The sequence below is a fragment of the Chiloscyllium plagiosum genome, unplaced genomic scaffold, assembly GCF_037043375.1.
Source record: "Chiloscyllium plagiosum isolate Xiang-an unplaced genomic scaffold, Cpla_swu_hap1 HiC_scaffold_22, whole genome shotgun sequence".
NCBI classification, from domain to species: Eukaryota; Metazoa; Chordata; class Chondrichthyes; order Orectolobiformes; family Hemiscylliidae; genus Chiloscyllium; species Chiloscyllium plagiosum.
Window position 1 is genome coordinate 18,046,713 of NW_028270160.1, and position 22,744 is coordinate 18,069,456.

The 22,744-nt window shown below is 40.9% G+C and overlaps 1 protein-coding gene across 4 annotated transcripts in view; it reads right to left on the reverse strand.

Annotated features, from left to right (window-relative positions):
* Positions 1-22,744, reverse strand: part of pcgf6 (polycomb group ring finger 6) — an 86,523-nt gene that overhangs the window by 26,354 nt on the left and 37,425 nt on the right. For 2 of the 4 annotated variants that reach the window (XM_087998820.1, XM_087998819.1), the window contains exons 7-9: positions 22,525-22,552; positions 16,919-17,021; positions 3,522-3,604 (exon numbers count right to left, since the gene is read on the reverse strand). In XM_087998820.1, the coding sequence (XP_087854946.1) occupies positions 3,522-3,604; positions 16,919-17,021; positions 22,525-22,552 (214 nt within the window). Of the gene's footprint in view, positions 1-3,515; positions 3,605-16,918; positions 17,022-22,524; positions 22,553-22,744 lie in introns of all 4 variants that reach the window. The other 2 variants (XM_087998822.1, XM_087998821.1) reach the window with 2 other exon arrangements.

Sequence of the window (22,744 nt, forward strand, 5' to 3'; positions counted from 1 at the left end):
ACAGAGCGCTATCAAAGCTGGGTCATTAAGTAGTTTATTCAAGGCTGAGATTGATTTTTTTTAAATCAGTAAGGGAATCAAGGGTTGTGCAGAAAAGGCAGAAAAGTGAAGTTGATGATTATCAGATCAACCACAAACTCATTAAATAGCGGAAAAGACTCAATGGACTGAATGACTGACTTATACTTCTATGTCTTAAAATCTTATGTTATTATTCTGTAATTCCAATCAAGATGAATTCTGACTTTACAAAACTGCACATAATTCAGTGGTACAGTCTAAAGAATAAGAATATAGCTCCAGTGTAAATAAGCAGCATATATGATTTCTCAGTTTAAACTGAGAGGTCACAGCCACACATAAACATAAAGCTAATTCTGTAAACTGACTATTGCCTCTACCCATCATGCAGGCACAGCAGAGCACTGACCGCTCACTAATCAGTGGAAAATACATTAAATACATTTTAAATTTATTAGGACCTGATACCTCAAGAGGCTGTTTCCTTGGTTACTGCACATGTGCAGCTGAGCTTTGGTGAGATCAGTCACAGGTCACACAGCAGGAGCATTCACTTAGTTACAGCATGACATTCACTGCCTACTCAGAATATATCCATCAAACTTACAATATCCCTTGAGAAGAAAGGAGCAGCAAATTGTAGCAAATGAAATTCTCCTTGGCAGCAACTAGTTGAAACCTCAAAGTTGGTTGTGCAATAGCTATCCAATGGGAAATAGATACCAATGGGGCTCCAAGCTAGCCTTCCTTGTAAAATTGCAATATAGACATTTTTGGCAGGGTACTAAAGGGGCCTTTTAGTTACAGTGAGTAAATTAATTATCTGACAATACAAGGTGACCTGACTACAGTCAGTTATTGACCATTGAATGGGATGTCAGCTGTGGCTTAGTGGATAGCATTCTCACCTGTGAATCAGGAGATTATGATCCAAATCCCACTCCAGAGGCCTGAGCATTAAAATCGAGGCTGATGTTTCATTACAGCATTAAAGGAGTCTTACACTATCAAACATAACATCTTGTCGATGAAACATTAATGTCCAGTCCACCCTCTTTGGCTGAGTTAAAATCTACTGCCACTATTTTGAAGAACAAGGAAGTTCACCCCAGTGATCCAGTCAATACTTATGCCTCGATCAACATCACAATATCAAATGATTTGGATATTATTACTTTGGGTTGAATCTTACCTTATTTGGCCAAGTGAGACTAGTGTTGAGTTTTTTTGGTGGGACTTCTACCATATGGCCTAGCAAACCTTCTTGCTGAACCTTAACAAACTTACCACATTAACTGCCTGTCACATCAGATTCCAGCCCCAAATTACCACGTGCTATTCCCCGAAGAACTCGCCACTCAGTGGATTGTGGCCAAAGGACTGGAACCCCCGATGCTCACGTCATCTTTGAAAGGCTACTGTGCAGCTGGACAAGCACTGGCATTCCAAAGCTGCTCTGCTCCGTCGAGGGCGGATTGTGAACATGCCGGGGAAGTAGAAGATGGCACATGATTCTCCTTAAGAGTTGTCAATGGAAGAACTGGCCCAGGCTGCTAGCACTCAAACAACTGTCAGAGGCAAGGCACCCGCTCAGCCCCAGGCAGGATCTTGTAGTTTCAGGGAAAGGATGAGCGAGAAATACAAAGCTGCACGGATGGACAAAACAGATAGAAAGTAAGTTGACTCCTGCTCCCAAGTTCCATCCTCCTCTGCCCATTCTGACCAGTGCTGGACACTATGATCAAGAAAAGAAATCCCAAAAGAACTGCAGATGCTGTAAAATCAGAAATAAAAACAGAAATTTCTGGAAAATCTCAGCAGATCTGGCAGCATCTGTGGACAGAAATCGGGTTGAGTGACATTTCCTTAGAACTTACTGCAGCTGGGAAAATAACAGTTTATACACCAAAGATAAAGCTCAAAGAGAGAGAAGAACTTTTGGACAGACAATAGAATGGGTAACAATCAGGTAGGATGGTGAATAGTTGTTAATGGGAACTGTTAATGGCTAACAACAGGCTATATAATGACAAAGCCTGGTGTGTGAGGATTGGAGTAAGGACATGGGAGAGCTCAAGCCCTAAAGTTATTGAACTTGATATCGAGTCTACTATCTGTGACTCCTTTGCCTAACTAGAATCTAACTTTCATCAAAAGTATTAAATGACTTTGCCTGCACTACCTTCTAAAGCAAAATTCCAAAGTTGCCCATCTGTGACAGAAACAAAATGCTCCCCATCTAGGTCCTAAAAGGGCAATCCCTAATTTTAAGACAGTGAACTCTAATTTTGGACTGACCCACTAGGGAAAATAACTTTTCCACATCAACATTGTCAAGATTTCTCAATTAAATCACTTCTCAATCTTCTAAACTCCAATGAAAACAAGTGTAGCCATATTCTTAAGAACAAACTCACTCACTCCAGTCATCAATCTAGCTGACCGCCTTTGAATTGCCTCCAACACATTTACATCCTTCCTTAAATAAGGAGACTAAAACTACACACAGTCTTGGAATTGTGATCTTACCAATGCCCTCAGTAGTGAAAACCGACCAAGGTATTTATATGGAACCCTATCTTCATCCTCTGGCTCCATGCACAAATCACTACTGTAGTCCTTAATGGCCCTACTCTTTCCCTTGTCATCCTTTTACTTTTAATGTACCTGGAAAAAAAATATTTTATTTTGCCTACCAGATGCTTTCATATCTCCTTTAAGCTCCTAATCTTTTTAAGTTTCTTCTAGTACATTTTATACTCCTGTACAGAGGACTGTTTTGAGCCCTCGGTATCTGCTATGAACCTGCCCTGTTAATCCAATGTTGTGTGTCCCTCGATATCCAATGCTCACAACATTTGATGGCCCCAGGCTTTTTCTTTATTAGGACATGTTGGTCTTGAATTCATTCCACTATTCTGAGACAGATTTGCCTGAAATATCTGCTCCCAACTCCCCCCCCCCCCTTAAATCATATCTGCTTTTACTAAAATCAAATCTCCCCCAAATTTCCATCTATCTACAGTAAAATCAAAGTTGGAATTATCTTTGAGCTACATTGTATGTACTCTGAGGAATTAATTGTACACAATATTTATTGTTTTGTGTTTAACCTCAAATTCAAGCCAGTTCTCATCTCATATACACACAGTGTTCCCAATTATATAATTCTCGGTCCTGTGTACACTCACTACCAACTATAATTCCATCCCGGTCTGCTTTCGTTATTGGGTACAATATTCTTCTCATTCACACTAATTGAACTAACTCACAACTAACCACTTTCTACTTACTGTTATAATACAATAAAACCCTCTCCATCGTTTTCTTTTTGCAGTGAATCCGAATACAATTTTTTCTCATGGCCCCAATAATGTTAAATCCCAAATCCCTTCTGATTGATTCACACATATTTGTTTCTGGTGATACGTTTTCACATTTTCTCCCAACTGCACAAACTTTCATTTGATATTCTGCGAAGAGAGGAGCCAAACACTAACCCGTATGCTGCTGTGGGTAACAGTGCTTCGAATGTGCCTCAAGGTCTGGTGATGTTCTAAGATCTTGTTTCCGCAGATGATATCTACCTGTCAAATCACACAAAAGATGACTTGTGGTTAAACATTTACTAACTCAATGTAAACCTGGAGAGGTGTAGTGTCTTTCTATTCAAGGGAATGGTGCACTTTACACAGAAGTAAAGTTTAACAACAGTGAGGAAATGAGAGGAATAAACATCCCAAATCAGCAGCTGCCCACCAAAACAAGTCACCTCACCATTACTGCACTAGCAAAATCAGTGACCATGTGCTTCCAACCCACTGACCCTTTGTACCATTTCAGCAAAACAATTGGACTATTCACCCGCACCAAAACCCATTGGTGTAACTCACTGCGCAGAGAACACTCCCAGAAGAGTTAATATAAATTTTCCCACAGAATATAAGTTCTTTCTGTTCAGCCCCCTTCTCCTCCCAACCGATCCTCTGTAATGCCCTGGGAACTAGATACATTCCGATCCTCCTCAAAATCAGCAGTTCTCTACTAGCTCGTCTACAGAACTGCAGACTACCCATTACTATGTACAGTGTGACCAGATCTTGTAATGGCTTTTGGAACTCAAATCAGATGCTGATCTTTTCTTCTCTATAAACATCACGTGTATTCCTCTTCAAATGTCTTGAAAGGCTCATTCAAGGTAATATTTGGTAAGGGATAGCATTGTGGACTGAGGGAGGATATTCCTGGGAATACATCCAGGGAAGTTATTTGGGTGGAACTGTGAAATAGGAAAGGGATGATCACCTTATTGGGGTTGTATTATAGACTCCCCAATAGTCAGCAGGAAATTGAGAAACAAATTTGTAAGGAGATCTCAGTTATCTGTAAGAATAATAGGGTGGTTATGGTAGGGGATTTTAACTTGCCAAAAGTAGACTGGGACTGCCATAGTGTGAAGGGTTTAGATGGAGAGGAATTTGTTAAGTGTGTACAAGAAAATTTTCTTGTGTGTGATTCAGTATATGGATGTACCTACTGGAGAAGGGGCGAAACTTGACCTACGTTTGGGAAATAAGGCAGGGCAAGTGACTGAGGTGTCAGTGGGGGAGCACTTTATGGCCAGTGACCATAATTCTATTAATTTTAAAATAGTGATGGAAAAGGATAGACTGGATCTAAAAGTTAAAGTTTAAATTGGAGGAAGGTCAATTTTAACGGTATACGGCAAAAGCTTTGAAAGGTTGCTTGGGGGTTTGCAGGTAAAGGATCGGCTTAAAAATGGGAAGCCTTCAAATATGAGATAACAAGAGTATGGAGACAGTATGTTCCTGTTTGGGTGAAAGGAAAAGCTGGTAGATGTAGGGAATGCTGGATGGTTGGAAAAATTGACGAAGAAAATGAACGAAGCATACGTCAGGCATAGACAGAGAGATCGAGTGAATCCTTGGAAGAGTAAAAAGGCAGTAGGAAAATACTTAAGAGGAAAATCAGGAGGGCAAAAAGGTGACATGAGATAGCTTTGGCAAACAGGGTTAAGGAAAATCCAAAAGGATTTTATAAATTTATTAAGGACAAAAGGGTAATCAGGGAGAGAATCGTGCCCCTCAAATATCAGCAAGGCAGCCTATGTGTGGAACCACAGGAGTTGGGAGAGATACTAAATGAGTATTTTGCATCAGTGTTTACTGTGAAGAATGTGGAAGATACAGAATGTGTGGAAATAGATTGTAACATCTTGAAAAATATCCATATTACAGACTAGGAGATACTGGATGTTTTAAAACGCATAAAAGTGGTTAACTTGTCAGGATCTGATCAGGTGTATCCTAGAACTCTGTGGGAAGCCAGGGAAGTGATTGCTGGACCCCTTGCTGAGATATTTATATCATCGATAGTCACAGGTGAGACACTGGAAGTCTGGAGGTTGGCTAACATAGAATATAGAATGTAGAACATTACAGAGCAGTACAGGCCCCCTTTAGCCCTCGATGTTGCATCGACCTGTGAAATTAATCTGATGCCCATCTAACCTTCACCGTTCCATTATTATCCATATTTATGTCCAATGCCCATTGAAATGCCCTTAAATTCAGCGAGTTTACTACGGTTGCAGGCAGGTCGTTCCACACCCCTACTACTGAGTAAAGAAACTACCCCGATATCTGTCCTAAATCTATCACCCCTCAATTTAAAGTTATGGCCCCTAATTTTAGCCTTTACCATCCGAGGAAAAGAGCTCTTACTGTCCATTCTATCTAACCTTCTGATTATCTTATACGTTTCGATTAAGTCACCTCTCAACCACCTTCTCTCCAATGAAAACAACCTCAGTTCCCTCAGCCTTTCCTTGTAACACCTTCCTTCCATATCAGGCAACATCGTAGTAAGTCTTCTCTGAACCCTTTCCAAAGCTTCCACATCCTCCCTATAATGCAGAACTGCAGGCAATACTCCAAAATGTGGCCTTACCAGTGTCTTGTACAGCTGAAGCATGACATTGTGGCTCCGAAACTTAATCCACCTATCAATAAACACCAACACTCCATATGCCTTCTTAACAACCCCATCAATCTGGGTGGCAATTTTCAGGGATTTGTGCACCTGGACACCGAGTTCTCTCTGTTCATCTACACTGCCAAGAATTTTACCATTAGCCCAGTACTCTGCATTCCTATTACTTCTTCTGAAGTGAACTACCTCACACTTTGCTGCATTAAACTCCATTTGCCACTTCTCAGCCCAGCTCTGCATCTTATCTATGTCCCTCTGTAACCAAAACATCCTTTGGCACTATCCACAACTCTTAGTGTCATCTACAAATTTACTAACCATCCTTCTACGCCACATCCAGATCATTTATAAAAATGACAAACAGCAGTGGCCCCAAAACAGATGCTTGCGGCACACCACTGGTAACTGAGATCCAGGATGAACATTTCCCATCAACCACCACCCTCTGCCTTCTTTCAGCGAGCCAATTTCTCATCCAAACCACTAAATCTGCTTCAATCCTGAAACTCCTGAATTTGTGCAATAGCTTACCGTGTGGAACCTTATCAAACGCCTGACTGAAATCCAGAAACACCACATCAACCGCTTTACCTTCATCCACCTGTTTTGTCAACTTCTCGAAGAACTCAATAATATTAGTGAGACACGGCCTACCATTCACAAAACCATGTTGACTATCCCTAATCAAACTATTCCTTTCCCGATAATTATAAAATCTATCTCTTATAACCTTTTCCAACACCTTACCCACAACCGAAGTAAGGTACACTGACCTATAATTACCAGGGTTGTCTTGACTCCCCTTCTTAAACTAGGGAACAACATTTGCTATCTTCCAGTCTTCTGGCACTACACATGTAGACAACGACGACATAAAGAATGAAGTCAAAGGCTCTGCAATCTCCTCCCTAGTTTTCCAGAGAATCCGAGGATAAATCCCATTCAGCTCCGAGGTCTTATCTATTTTTAGATCTTCCAAAATTGCTAAAACCTCCTCTTTGTCAACTTCAATCCCATATAATCTTGTAGCCTTTATCTCCATATTCTCACTAACATTGCCCTTTTCCAATGTGAATACTGACGAAAAGTATTCATTAAGTGCTTCCCCTATGTCCTCAGATTCCACACACAATTTTCCATTACTATCTTTGATTGGCCCTAATCTTACTCTAGTCATTACTTTATTCCTGATGTACCTATAGAAGGCCTTAGGGTTTTCCTTGATCCTATCCGCCAACAACTTCACATGTCCCCTCCTGGCTCTTCTTAGCCCTTTTTTGGCTAACCTATAACTCTCAACATGGTGCCACTATTTAAGAAAGGTGGTAAGAAAAAGCCAGGGAAATATAGATCAGTGAGCCTGACATCGGTGGTGGGCAAGTTGTTGGAGGGAATCCTGAGGAACAGGATTTACATGCATTTGGAAAGGCAAGGATTAGGGATAGACAATATAGCTTTCTGCGTGGGCAATCATGTCTCACAAACTTAACTGAGTTTTTTGAAGAAGTAAAAAGAGGATTGATGAAGTCAGAATGGTGACCGTGATTTATATGGACTTTGACAAGGTTCCTCATAGTAGAACTGGTTAGTAAGAACTCGAGGGCATAGGTTTTGGGTGAGAGGAGAAAGATTTAAAAGGGACCCAAGGGACAGAGGGTGGTGCGTGTATGGAATGAGCTGCCAGAGGAAGTGGTGGAGGCTGGTACAATTACAACATTTAAAAGGCATCTAGATGGGCGTATGAATAGAAGGGGTTTAGAGGGAAATGGCCAAAGTGCTGGTAAATGGGACTAGATTAAGTGAGGTTATCTGGTCGGCATAGATAGTTGGACTGAAGGGCTTGTTTCCATGCTGTACATCACTATCATTCTATCCCGGTTCTGAATTCCACTGGGAAAATGCATTCACAGATTGCAGCCCTGAATTCTGCTTTTTCCGAGGACATCACTTCACTGGTACAATTTGAAACTGCATGTTCAGTCATATCTACCAGAGCAGTCCCTCACAAATGGGGTTGACTTATTTGCAATTCAATTCCATGACCTCTGACATGGCTGATAAGTTTTATACACAATCTGCAGATTCTGTCACGTTTTGGAGATGCTGCTTGAAGGCTTGAGTGAATGGAATATTTGGAAGCTTATGTGCTCCAATCGATACCTCAATTTGTCCTTACATGTTCCCAATGTTCTCTCAACATGTGAAATGCTTTCTCAAATGGATCTTCTACATTTTGGTGAGCCACAGGCCCACAGTAAGCAGAGATTTCTGACCCCTTGAGGAGTGCTTTGAGGACATCACTGAGATGTTTCCTCTATCCTCCTGATGTAAGAACAATAAAACACATGTCCCTGCCTGGTGAAGCTGTATGATTGACATTGCCTGGGAGAGGATACGGTGCCAAATACTGGCTAGGGGCACATGGATTCAATTGAACCAACAGAGGTCTTTGCCGTGAGCAGCAAGTGAGCCAGAGCCGAAAGACTGGCTTTAGAAAAGCAACCCAAAATTGTCAGCTTGAAAGACAACCTATCAGGTCATTTTCAGTGACAGTCGTTGTGTTGCTGCTTCCAATCTTGAGTCAACATTGTGTTTCCAGTTTTTTGGTAAAATCCCACCAAAAAGGCACAAAGTTGCAAAGTTCAGTAGAAGCCGTTCTATTTGTAGCTGGCAGCAATTCTCAGTAGAGTGCTCTGGTGGAAAATCTGATTGAATAAACAATGAGATTCTGGAATCATTTTAAAGCTTTGGTAAATCAATTGATGAATCATAATGGGGAATAAGTAGCACACATAATTAAAGGGGAGGGTTAATAGACAACCGAGAAAAAAGGAGAAGCACTTGGCACATTATCTTGACCCTCGTGATTTAGCATCATTATGTTAAGCATTTTTGGCTTTGGAGAGAGCTCTGCCGTGATCACCTTTCTATCCACCGGGTTTGGAGAATTTTCTAATGCACAGATAACCTACAGCAGCCATCACACAGCACTGTAGAAGTCAGTTAACATACATATTTCGCTAAGCCGCATGGTGATATAGTGAGTACTTATTGTGGACACTTTGGCTCTTTCCGATCATTACAGCAGTATGGAAATGTTGCAAAGAGGAAACAGAAGGCTGATCCTCATTCGAAGGACTGATCTGCAGCAAATCTTGGGCTTTCCAATCTTGATGAAATAAACTGGTTGCATATTAGGTAACATTTGGAAGAATAATTGGGAAGATATACCTGGGACATTTCAAAATTAAATAGTAGAGGAATGTGGAAACAGTTCAAAAAGGAAAAGGCAACTTAACACTGATGTCATTTTACACAACGAAGAAACTTGTGGACCGGAAACATCAATGGAATATCAGAACTATTCAGGTTATCAACAGGGATTGTGAGTGTTACTTGGGTTGGGTCAAATGGTCTTACTCAGCATTCTGGTCATCATGCCATAGGAAGGATGTTATTAAACAGGGAAGGATGCAAAAAAGATTTACAAGGATGTTACCGAGACTGGAAGATTTGAATCATGAGGAAAGGCTGCATAGGCTGGGACTTTTTTCCCTGGAGTGTAGGAGTCTAAGGGGTGATCTTATAGAGATTTACAAAATTATGAGGGGCAAAGATAAGGTGGCTAACGGAGGTATTTTCCTCAGGTCTTTTCCTCAGGAGTCCAAAACTAGAAGGCATAGGTTTAAAGTGACAGGGGCATGATTTAAAAGGGACCTGAGGGTGGTGCATATATGGAATGAATTGTCAGAGGAAGTGGTAGAGGTGGACACAATTAAATCATTACAACATTTAAAAGACATTTGGTCAGGTACATGGATAGGAAAGGTTTAGAGGGATATGGACCAAACGCAGGCAAATGGGAGTAGTTAAGTTTCGGAAACTTGGTCAGCATGGACTGTTTCAGTCTATTATGACTCTATTATAGTGAATTATTTTGTACAACTTTCAGACCATTTCCCAGGACTGTCTATCCTCACCGTGCTTTACTTTCACTCAATTATTGGGTTTAATTTCAAAACAAATGTATTTTCAAGGAAGCTTTTGGTAACTTTAAGGCAGTTCTGAAAAAGCATTGACTCTACTTTCTCACCACAGATATTCCCAAACCTGCTGAGGTTCTCCATCAATTTCTGTTTTTGGTTCAGATTCCCACCATCTGCTTCATTTGCTTGCTCTAGATGGTTAGATAACGAAGTTAAACTTTACAGAGCTTGGTTTATTGTGGCATCTCTGTTTTTATTATTTTAAGGACTCCATTGTGCCCTGTCTAGCATCCAACTCCCAATCAAGGGCAGTGGGTGCACTCAGACTAACAGTCTCAAAGTCTGTCAGTGGGGCCCTCTCATTTGTTACTGTCAATCGAAGATGGCCTCTTCAAAGATCGGTCACTGAGACAGGGTCTTGCAATTTAAAGAGATGCATTGATCTGACATTCAGCAACTCCCTGCAACAGCTCTGTCCTCACCATTGTCTGGAACATTATGGTCAGCAAACAGTACTTCACAGAGTAATGAAATACAAATAAAGTAAAATCACAAAGGTACTAACTTTCCATTCCTAAACTAAAATAAGGAGCTTTTGTTTCTCAGGGTCCTGAGTCTTTGGAACTCTCTTCCTTAAAAGGCAGTCAGAGCAGTTATTTTTGAGGCACAGTTTAATATTTGTAAGCAAGGGGGTGTAATATTATCAGGGTAGGTGGTCATGTGAAATAATTAGATCAGATACTGATTGGCAGAACAGGTATCTCTATTGACCTGAACGAAGCCTGCTCCTTCTGCCAATTTGTATGTTCAAATTTAGGTTTGGAAGATACTGTTGAAGAAATCTTAATGAGTTACTGCAGTTCATTTTGTGGATGATCTACCTTCATGCCTTCACTGCAGGGACTGTCATTCAGTACCTGGATACTTCAGGACTCATTCTGACATGCTGTTAATTTGCATCTTTTTATGTATTAAATGATCATTTTTAAAAATCTTCACCACACTGGCAGATGCGGGAGTCCCTTGAGCATTTGAGTAACCTTCAGATGTGTGATTTATGTAAATAATTGCAAAGCAGCACAAGCCTGCAGATGAGGCAGCACTTAATCACTGAGGAAGATCGAAAGCTAATTATATAAACCAGTACATGTTTACTGGAGAGGCTGCAAATGGCACCTGGAGATTAGGTGGAGAGCTACTGAATAGATGTGGCTCCTGAATTATGTGAAACAAGGAGAGGGAGGCTACCTTCCTGAATTGGACAGAATTTGTCTATAAATAATAGAGGGAGAGAGAGAGGAAATAGACATTAAAATAAATGAGAAAGAGAAGATAAAGGAGAGAGAAAGAAAAAAGGAGAAATAAACAGAAAAATAATGGCAGAGGAAAAAATGACAAGAATGCAAAGAAATATACAGAAAAGGAGAAAGAAGAGAATGAGACAGAACAAGAAAGAAAAAAGAAACGAAAAAGGGCATGAAGAGAAAGATAATGGGGGAAAGATGGAGATGTATCAAAAAGGAGAGAGAAAAGAAATTAGAGAAAGAGAATGGAAAAATATCAAAAAAAATTAAAGTAAAAATGTTTGAAATAAACTGAGAGAGATGGAAGAAAATGTGAGAGAATAGAGAAAGAGAAACATCTAAAATAAATATTGCCTATATCACAACAAAGTCAAAAAGTGTGGCACTGGAAAAGCACAGCCGGTCAGCAGCATCCGAGGAGCAGCAGAGTCGACGTTTCGAGTATAAGCTCTTCATCAGGAATCCCTCTCCTGCTCCTCAGATGCTGCCTGACCAGCTGTGATTTTCCAGTGCCACACTTTTTTGACTCTGATCTCCAGCATCTGCAGTCCTCACTTTCTCCTAGTTGATCTATCACAACAAAGCCAAGTATCTCCTGGAGTGTGTACTCTCTGTATTGGTCTTTTTAAAAGTAGTCTCTTTGTCTGAAGCTCGTGGACCCTGAATAAATTCAAACTCCTGGGCAGCCTTCTCTTCCTCTCAGACCTTCATAAGGGACCCATCTGTCTTGTGTTTAGTGACAGAAGAAATAATGCAAACTGGAAAAGCTTGGTTTTATATGCAATTGCTTTCCAGAGCTGCTCCTCTGTCTTTGGTTTAATATAACTAAGAAAAATGGCACTGGGGTTAAACACACCATCTGATTCCTCTCTGCAACATACAGTAACAGAACAACAGCACTGGGGCATTATACAGCATCTATCCCCTCAGTGACAAAATCAATTGAACATGTAACATGAACCCCGCTTTTTGTTTCATCATATTACCCAACTCTATCACAAAACAAGGAGACTTGATTTTAGTTCTCCACCTTTTCACACTTGATGGAGTGTACCTAAAAAAATCTGAAATATCTTCTATGTACATATCATCCAATGTTCCATTAAGTTTTTTTCCCTATCAATCTTTGCCTAAATCCCTCTTCATCAAATTCAAGTTAGCTCATTTCCAGTTTAGAAGTTCTACTTTAGATTGTCCCTTGCTCATACTCATTACTAATCTAATCCGTTTGGTATGATCATTTCTGCCTCACAGACCCTTGGCTCACATCACTCCCCAGTCCTAGAAACAACAGTATCTTCTTTCTAGTTGGATGAAAAACATAGAATTATAGAATCATAGAATCCCTACTGGGTGAACAGGGCGATTCGGCCCATCAAGTCCACATCAACCCTCCAAACAGCACCCACGCAGACCCACCCCCTGACCCTCCCCATAACCCTTCATTTCTCATGGTTATATCACCTAACCGACACACCCTCTGGATGCCATTGGCAATTTAGCTTGCCCAATTCACCTAACCCGCACATCTTTGGACAATGGGAGGCAACTGGAGCACCCAGAAGAAACCCACACAGACACGAGAAGAACATTCCAACAGGTTTATTTGGAAGAACATTCCAACAGGTTTATTTGGAAGAACATTCTAACAGGTTTATTTGGAAGCACAAGCCTTTGGAGCGCTGCCCCTTTGTCAGGTAGCTAGTGGGGTAGGATCATAGGACACAGAATTTATAGTAAAAGATCAAAGTGTCATACAACTGATGCAATGTATTGAACAAACCTAGATTGCTGTTAAGTCTTCAATCAATTAGCATGGGAATGCAGGTTTCAAGTGATTAATATGTATATCCCTGAACTCCTTTCAAGTCACAGTCCCGTGATAACTTGAAGCTTTATAAAAACAAAGTGACATCTCAGAACTCAGCTCAGACTGCATTGAAGGTGTGAGGTTAGAATCTATCTGCATCCCAACCTTGAGTCAGACTGATTCTATTTCCAAAGTAGGAATTTATAAAATGTCACACGGACTGACTGCCTACAAATTGTATGGTTCTAAACAAAATAGAATGTATCTGCAAATGCATTCAACTTAAAGACTTAACAGCATTCTAAGTTTGTTCAATATATCACATCAGTTGTATGACACTTTGATCTTTTACTACAAATTCTGTGTCCTCTGATCCTGCCCCATAGCTACCTGACGAAGCAGCAGCGCTCCGAAAGATGTACTTCCAAATAAAACTGTTGGACTATAACCTGGTGTTGTTGTGTGATTTTTAACTTTGTCCACCTCAGTCCAAGACCGGCACCTCCTTCTTATACAGTTCACTTCTATCCCAGAAGAGATTCCAATGACCCAAAAATGTGAACCCTTCGCCCCTGCACCAGCTCCTCAGCCATATAAAGAACAAAGAACAAATAACAAAGAAAATTTACACCCAGGAACAGGTCATTCGGCCCTCCAAACCTGAGCCGATCCAAATCCACCATCTAAACCTGCCTGTTTCCACACTGTAAGTAATCTAATCTAACCTAATCTGTATTCCTCTGCTCCCAACCTACTCATACATCTATACAGACGCATCTTAAATGAATCTACCGTGCCTGCCTCTACTACCTCTGCTGGCAACGCGTTCCAGACACGTACCACCCTCTGTGTAAAGTACTTGCAGCGTGTATCCCCCTAAAACTTTTCACTTCTAACTTTGAAAGCGTGACCTCTCGTTATTGAATCCTTCACCCTGGGAAAAAGCTTATCTCTATCTACCTTGCCTATACCCTTCATGATTTTGTAGACCTTAATCAGGTCCCCCCCCTCAATCTCCTTTTTTCTAAAAAAAACAATCCTAACCTACTCAACCTCTCTTCATAGCTCGTACCTTCCATACCAGGCAACAGCCTCGTAAACCTTCTCTGCACCCTCTCCAAAGCGTCCACATCCTTTTGGTAATGTGGCAACCAAAATTGTACATAGTATTCTAAATGTGGTCGAACCAATGTCGTGTACAATTTTAACATGACCTGCCAGCTCTTATACTCAATACCCTGTCCGATGAAGGCAAGCATACCATATGCCTTCTTGATCATTCTATCCACCTGTGCAGCAACCTTCAGAGTACAGTGGACCAGAACTCCCAGATCTCTCTGCTCATCAACTTTTCTCAAGGCTCTTCTGTTTACTGTATAATTTGCTCTAGAATTAGACTTACCAAATGCATCACCTCACATTTGTCTGGACTGAACTCCATCTGCCACTTCTCCGCCCAACTCTCCAGTCTATCTATATTCTCCTGTATTCTTTGACAGTCCCCTATGCTTTTGCTACTCCACCGATCTTCGTGTCATCTACAAACTTGCTGGTCATACCAACAGTGCCCTCTTCCAGATCATTTATGTATATCACAAACAACAATGGCCCCAACACTGACCACTGTGAAACACCACCTTTCTCCATTTCGAGAAACTCCCTTCAACTACTACTCTCTGTCTCCTGTTGCTTAACCAGTTCTTTATCCACCTAGCTAGAACACCCTGCACACCATATAATTTCACTTTCTCCATTAGTTTACCATGGGAACCTTATCAAATACCTTGCTAAAGTCCATGTATATGACATCTACAGCCCCTCCTTCATCTAACAACTTGTTTGCTTCCTGAAAGACCTCCATTAAGTTGGTAAGGCACGATCTCCCCTGCACAAAACCATGTTGCCTATCACTAATAAGCCCATTGTTTTCCAAATATAAATAGATTTTCTCCCTCAGTGCCTTCTCCAGCAGCTTTCCCACCACTGATGTCAGGTTCACTGCTCTGTAGTTACCTGGAATATCCCTACAACATGAGCAACCTCCAGTCCTCCGGCACCTCACCTGTGTTTAAGGATGCTACAAAGATATCTGTCAGGGCCCCAGCTATTTCCTCTCTCGCCTCCCTCAGCAACCCGGGATAGATCCCATCCAGTCCTGGGGATTTGTCCACCTTAATATCCTTTAGCCTACCCAACACATCTTCCCTCCTTATGTCAATGTGATCTAGAGTAAATAAACTTCCATCTCTAATCTCAACATTCATCATGTCCCTCTCCTCAGTGAACACTGATGCAAAGTAATCATTAAGAATCTCACTCATTTTCGCAGGTTCGACACACAACCTTCCTTCCTTATCCTTTAGTGGACCAACCCTTTCTCTAGTTACCCTCTTGCTTTTTATATATGAATGAAAGGCCTTGGGATTCTACTTAATTCTGTTCACTAAAGTTATTTCAAGACCCCTTTTAGACCACTTGATTTCTCGTTTAAGATTGGTCCTGCTCTCCCAATATTCCTCCAAGGCCCGTTTGTTCTTAGCTGCCTGGACTTTATGTACATTTCCCTTGGCTAGTTGCACGATTTCTCCTGCCATCCACAGTTCACGAATCTTGCCTTTCCTATCCCTTGTTTTCAAAGGGACATGCCTATCCTGCACTATCTTTAAATGCCTCCCACATATTAAATGTGGTGTTCCCTTCAAATAGCTATGTCTAATCCACATTTCCCAGCTCTTGCCGAATTTTGATATAATTAGCCTTGGCCCAGTTTAGTACTCTTCCCTTAGGACCATTCTCACCTTTGTCTACAAGTATTCTAAAACTTACAGAATTGTGGTCACTATTCCGAAACAAATCCCCCACTGCAACTTCTACCACCTGGCCTAGCTCATTTCCCAACACCAGGTCCAATATGGCCCCTTCCCTTGTCGGATTACTGACATACTGATACACACACTCATACACACACTCTCTCATATACACACACACATATAGCCCCCCACACTCACATTCACGCACATACCCTCTCACAGGCTTATACTCCATCACACTCACACACAAACACACTTTATCAAGATTGCACACATGCAAACACACGCTCTCTCACGTGCACTCACACATGCATGTGCACACATGTACAAGTCTGTGGGGTAAATTTGAATTTGCAGAATTATATTTGCAGATACATTCTATTTTGCTCAAAAATGCATAATCGCTGCAGACAATCCATGTAATATTTTGTAAATTCCACTTTGGATATAGAACCAGTCTGACTCAAGATTGGGATACACATAGACCCTAAACTCACACCCTTAATGCATTGTCTGAGCTGAGATGTCTTTTTTTTATAAACCTTAAGTTAAATTGAGAATGTGACTGAAAAGAAGTTCTGGGATTTGCATATTAATGCATCGAAACCTGCAACCCATTCTAATGATTAAAGACTTAACAACAATCTAGGTTTATTCAATATATCATTTCAGTTGCATGATACTGTAATCTTTTGCTATAAATTCTGTGTCTTATGGTCCTGCTCCACAACTACCTGATGAAGATGCAGTGCTCCGAAAGCTAAAGCTTCCAAATAAATCTGTTGGACTATAACCTGGTGTTGTGTGATTTTTAATTTTATTTATTATTGTAATTCTTGTGAAGTACAAGAAACTGATCAGTGTTTTCTGTTAACTTTATTCCATCAGACAGGTAAATTGGGGATTTGCTTTTGTGGTGACCTAGGAGTAGTGGAGCTTGAGAACCAGTGCACTTTCCCAAGTTGGTCACAACACCTACCTGACAGATTGGGTCCAATTCCAGCTTCTTTCTAATGAACTTTTCAACATGTCGAATAGTTGCCTCCTCTGACACACGAATGTATTTCTTTTGCAGTGGCTGAATGAGAAACAGGTAATCAGCTTAGAAGTTAAAGGAGGCACAGATTTAAAAGGTAAAATAGCCACCTTCTGTTGGTATATAAATAGATGCCAGAAGCCCTCATTTCATACTTAACACACTGTTCAACACTAGGATTATGTATCCCCTCTAGAAATGCAGTAGCTTCCATGCAGAGCCTGCTGTACACTTGAGGCACATTAATGTATCTTCGTCTTGGACAGTGCTAAGTCAAAGCTAAGTCAAAAGTCACCCAATATACCCCTTACTTTTAGATTTGTGTAACACATAAATCCAACATGCTTCATGTATAGTGTTACCATTAAATGTCACTAGCATTTTGTTAAATTTTGCATATGATTATACTTATAAAACATAACAAAGACATTGAATTATCGAATATAAGAAATAGGAGAAGTAGGCCTTTCTGTCCCTCCAGCCCAATCTGTCATAATAATATAATCGTGGATTCAAATTTTACTGTCCTGTCCTGCCCTGCCCCCACCCATTCGCCATAAGTCTTGACTCCCTTCTGGATAAAAATTTGTCTAACTCAGCTTTCAATATCCTCAATGAACAGATTCCATTAGTCCATGGGAAATGAACGTCAAGGATTAAATCTAACACAGGAACCAGGATGTGGATTTCAGCATCATAATTGAGTGGTGTTGTCAAGGCCTTTCATTCCCCCCATACTTTCATTTTACATCAGGAGCTGAGGAGGACAGAGTTCTCAGTGATCAGCACTCCCCTTCACACTGTTCCTACATTGAGGAAAAGCATCTGGATAATAACTAGTCAGCATGCTGAAGGATTCATAAGTTCATTTTTTTTGGTATTATACAATGATTGGTGAACCCCAGATGCATCCCACATACAAGAATAAATAATCAAGTCATGAAACCATGAGAGTACACACCCTAATCTGCTGCAGTTTTAGAATAAATCTAAAAAGAAGTTACAAAATTGAACACAAGTGGAAATAAATGCACAAATGCATAGCCTTGGGCACGTTTGAAAATTTAACAGTTTTTAGTAAAGCACTTCTGTGAAGTATTGCAGAATTGGTGTCTTTGTCACTATATAGAAGTAGCAGTGAGCAGCAGGGAAGAGGGAGGTAGAAATCAGTGAATAATGAGAGGAAAAGTTAAAGAAAACTCCTTCCACCCACCCCAACCTCACAGTCCAAAGTATCTCTGTACATTGCTGATACTTTTTTATAGCTATTTCAATCCCACAGCCAGATTTTCAGCCTCATTCCTAGATAGTAGACAAATGCAAACAACTAAATAGTGAAAATAATACTGCTGTTTTGAATATCGGTATATTTGTGTCATTTTAAAATTGATGCAGGCAGTTCTGCAGGGTTCAGATTTGCCGCTGATTCAATTTGTTACTGATGAATTTTTCTGGTCAGTTTTTTTAATGATTATTGAACATAATTTCTCAATTCAAACAGACTTCAGCACAGTGAGAACCTACTTCAACATCTAAATTTTCTATTCCCCTCCTGCTCTCAATTACAGTAGAAGAATAAAAATAAAATGTCATTGCAAAATCACCAGCTTTGAGGATGTTACAGTAGGGTAAGGAGTCAGTCTATAATGGGGGAGAGAGATAGTGAGCCTACATGCGCCAGTTTGTCCATGATTTAGGGGCAATGTCATCAGCACATGATCTGCTGGCATATTTTATTTCTCCCAGAAATTCTTGGGATTCACATGACAGCAGCTGGATTACAGCAAGGAGGAACTGCAAGACCAGATTTTAATAACCTAATGGTTGTTTCAGGCATGACTGCAAGTACAGATGTGCGACACCACAAACAAACCTTATAGACAGATTGCAAAGGGCAGTGTGTTCCCCCATTATGATGCTGATTAAATTGACATTCTATCATTTTTGATGAATTAATAATACTGACAGTTCTAAAATTATACAATGGAGATTTAACTGTGTGGCTGTATGTAGACTATGCCCTTTGCACATTTGATCTATTATATAAACACCAAATCACAAAATAAATCCTATGCCTTGCAATGTAAATCCTAATTCGAGGTATAAACTCGCATCTTATGATAAAAACCCAATCTTTATGACATAAACCCCTCCCTGGGATATGAACTTCAAATTGCATTATGTGACAAATTCCCCTTTTGTTGTCTGTATTTGATCTGTGTACGATCCAGCAATCTGTGAATTGAAACATTCAGAGAACTGAGTGTTTCAATGGTTGCTTGCTCAGTACATCAAACCTGTTTAAGAACACTGGGATGGGCCTTGTTGCAAAATTTTCAACATGAATACACAAAACAGTTTAAGGATCACTGAGGAGCAGTCCACAATATACTAGCAGTTGGGGTAAACATTGCAGACATGGTGTGAGACAGAAACATATTAAGTTGAGAGTGGGGTGCTTGAAAAGCACAGGTCAGGCAGCATCCCAGGAGCAGGAGAATCGACATTTCAGGCATAAGCACTTCATCAGGAAGCCCTGAAGGTCTTAGGCCCGAAACGTCGATTCTCCTGCTCCTCGGATGCAGCCTGACCTGCTGTGCTCTTCCAGCATCCCATTCTCAATTCTGATCTCCAGCATCTGCTGTCCTCACTTTCACCTCCATATTAAGTTGCACTGCTATTTAGATGGACTGCCGAGTAGGGAATTAAACCGAGGTAGTTCTGTCTGTTGGGATTCAGGAAGAAGTCCCAGCAATAGGTGAACAGTTCGTGCCATTAATTGAATTGAATTTATTGTCAAGGTACAGTGAAAAGCTTTTCTTGCGAGCAATACAGGCAGATCACAGAGTTAAGTAACATAGATAAGTAAATAATAGATAGGTGGATTCTATAGATGGGAGGTTAGCCTCTGTGACTGTCTGTAACCGTCTCCAAACTTGAATGGTACAGTTGCCATACCAGGTAGAGATACATCCAGACAGAATGCTCTCGATGGCATACCTATAAAGGCTGTACCTTGGCAAGGGTATTTGTCGTCATGCCAAATTTCCTCAGCTGCCTGAGGAAGAAGAGACATTGTTGGGCCTTTGTAAGCAGTGCATTCGCATGAAGAGTCCAAGAAAGCTTGTTGGGAGTGACCACTCCCAGGAGCTTGACACTCTCCACTTGTTCCACCTCTGTGCTGTTAATGTGTAGTGGGCATGAGTAACATCCCGCTGAAAGTCAATAGTGAGTTCCTTAGTTTTGCTGGCATTGAGAGCTAGGAATTTCAGAGTGCACCATTTCTCCAGGCCTTTCACCTCCCATCTGTAGTATGTTTCATTGCCATCTGAGATTCGACCAACTATGGTGGTGTCATCAGTAAACTTGTAAATGGCATTAGTTGGTATTTGGCGATGCAGTCATGAGTATACATTGAGTACAGTAGGGGGCTGAGTATGCACCCTTGGGGGCTCCAGTGTTGAGTGTTAGTGAGGATGAAATATTGTCCCCAATCTTCACTGATTGTGGCCTGTGGTCAGGAAACTGAGGATCCAGTTGCAGAGAGTGGGGCTCAGTCTGAGATCACTAAGTTTAGTAATCAGATTCGAGGGGATAATAGTGTTGAAGGTTGAACTGTGGTCAATGAGTAAGATTCTTACATAGCTGTTATTGGTGTCAAGATGTTCTCGGGACAAGTGAAATGGCATCTGACATGGATCGGTTGGTCTGAAAGGCAAATTGGAGTGGGTCAAGAGGAGTGGGGAGGCTGGAGTTTATTATTGCCATGACCAGTCTTTCAAAGCACTTCATGACCACCGAAGTTAGGGTCACTGGGCGGCAGTCATTGAGACATGCTGCATGAGCCTCCTTAGGCACCTATAGAACTCAGGAAAGGGCACTAGGAGCTGCTGTGGTCACTGGGCAAGATTAGATAAATTGACTTGTTGGTAAAAAGTTGAATTATGCCTATAGGTATGTGCTGGAGAGCAGTTTCCAGATTCCAGGTAAGCACAGTCCCAGGAAAGGAAGAATTGACCAGAATGTAAGCAATCATCAAGGCAATTCTTGATGGAGCACCTATGAGGCAGTTTAAAACCAGATCACCAAAGTGAGGGATTGTAATCCCTTGTGTTCACAAGTTAAATGAGATTTCATGAGCTACCATCTCACTAAAGTCAGGGCTGGGGATTTGGGAGGGGGGGCGGGGAGGGGATGGGGAGGAGGTGGAGTTGCTAAGACAAATCATGGAATTTGTCTTGAGTGCATTTGCTAGTTGATCTGTTCTGTGGCAGTCTTTGAACACAGTCTGTTACCCTTGTTTTCTTCCTGTTTCTTCTGGGTGTTAGAATAGAAGTGATACCTATATTGTCTTCTGTACAGTTGTGGGCACATCATAGAAAAGATGTGAGTGCATTAGAGAGAGTGCAGAGGCAATGTATAAGAATGGTTCTAAGTATAAGAAACTTCAGTTATGAGGATAGATTGAAGAAGTTAGAGTAGATTAGATTCCCTACAGTGTGGAAACAGGCCCATCGGCCCAACAAGTCCACATTGACCCTCTGAAGAGTAACCCACCCAGACGCATTCTCCTACATTCACCCCTGACTAAAGCACCTAACACTACGGGCAATTTAGCATGGCCAATTCACCCAATCTGCACATCTTTGGACTGTGGGAGAAAACCAGAGCACCCGGAGGAAACCCACGCAGACACAGGAAGAATGTGCAAACTCCATATACATAGTTGCCCGAGGCAGGAATTGAACTTGGGTCCCTGGTGCTGTGACGCAGCAGAGCTGTTCTCCATCGAGAAAAGAAGGCTAAGAGGAGATTTGTTAGAGGTTTTCTAAAGCATGTTTGGGCTGAATCGTGTAGGCAGGGAGAATGTGTTCCCATTCATTAAAGGAACAAGAACTAGAAGACAATATAAATATCACTTGTATTCTAACACCCAGAATTAACACGAAGAAAACAAGAATTAGAGGGCATAGATTTGAAGTGATGTGCAAGAGAAGAAAGAGTAATGTTAGAAAAAACGTCTTCACTCATCCAGTAGTACATTCACTTCTGTTATCCAAGTCATTAATATACATTGTAAATAACTGTGGTCCCAGTACTGATCCCTGTGGCACTCCACTAGTAACAGGATGTTATCCTGAAACTGCTCCTTCATTCCACCTCTGATTTTCATCATTTAGTTCATCTACCATCCATGCTAATATACCATCCAAACATTATAGGCTCTTATCTTATTGAGCAGTTTTATGCACGAAGGCTTTTTGGAAATGCAAATATATCACATCTAGTTCCCCTTTATCAAGCCTGCTTGTTATCTCCTGAAAGAACTCTAGTAAATTTGTCAGGAATGATTTCCCCTTTAGGAAGCCAGGTTGACTCTGTTTGATTGTATTATGTATTTCTAAATACTCTGTTATTGTATTGTTTATAACAGAATTGAACGTTTTCCCAATGACTGATGTTAAGGTCTGACCTACAGTTGACTGTTTTTTTCGTCTCCTTCCCTTTAGTTCTGAATGAGTAATTTTGTTTACCACGCACTTACCTTGTAGTCACCAACTCCAAGATCAGCTCTGCAAAACAGAACAGCATCATTAACTTGTGTTGGTCTAGAAATGAGACCAGTATCTTCACCTCAGCTCAATCTAAACATTCCAGAAACTTACAGCAGCCTCAGGTTTCAGGTGGGACCCTTCATTAGTTACAGACTGTTTTCTTTGAGAAACCAAATTGAACATTCAACACTAAAGCTGCAATGGGTGAAA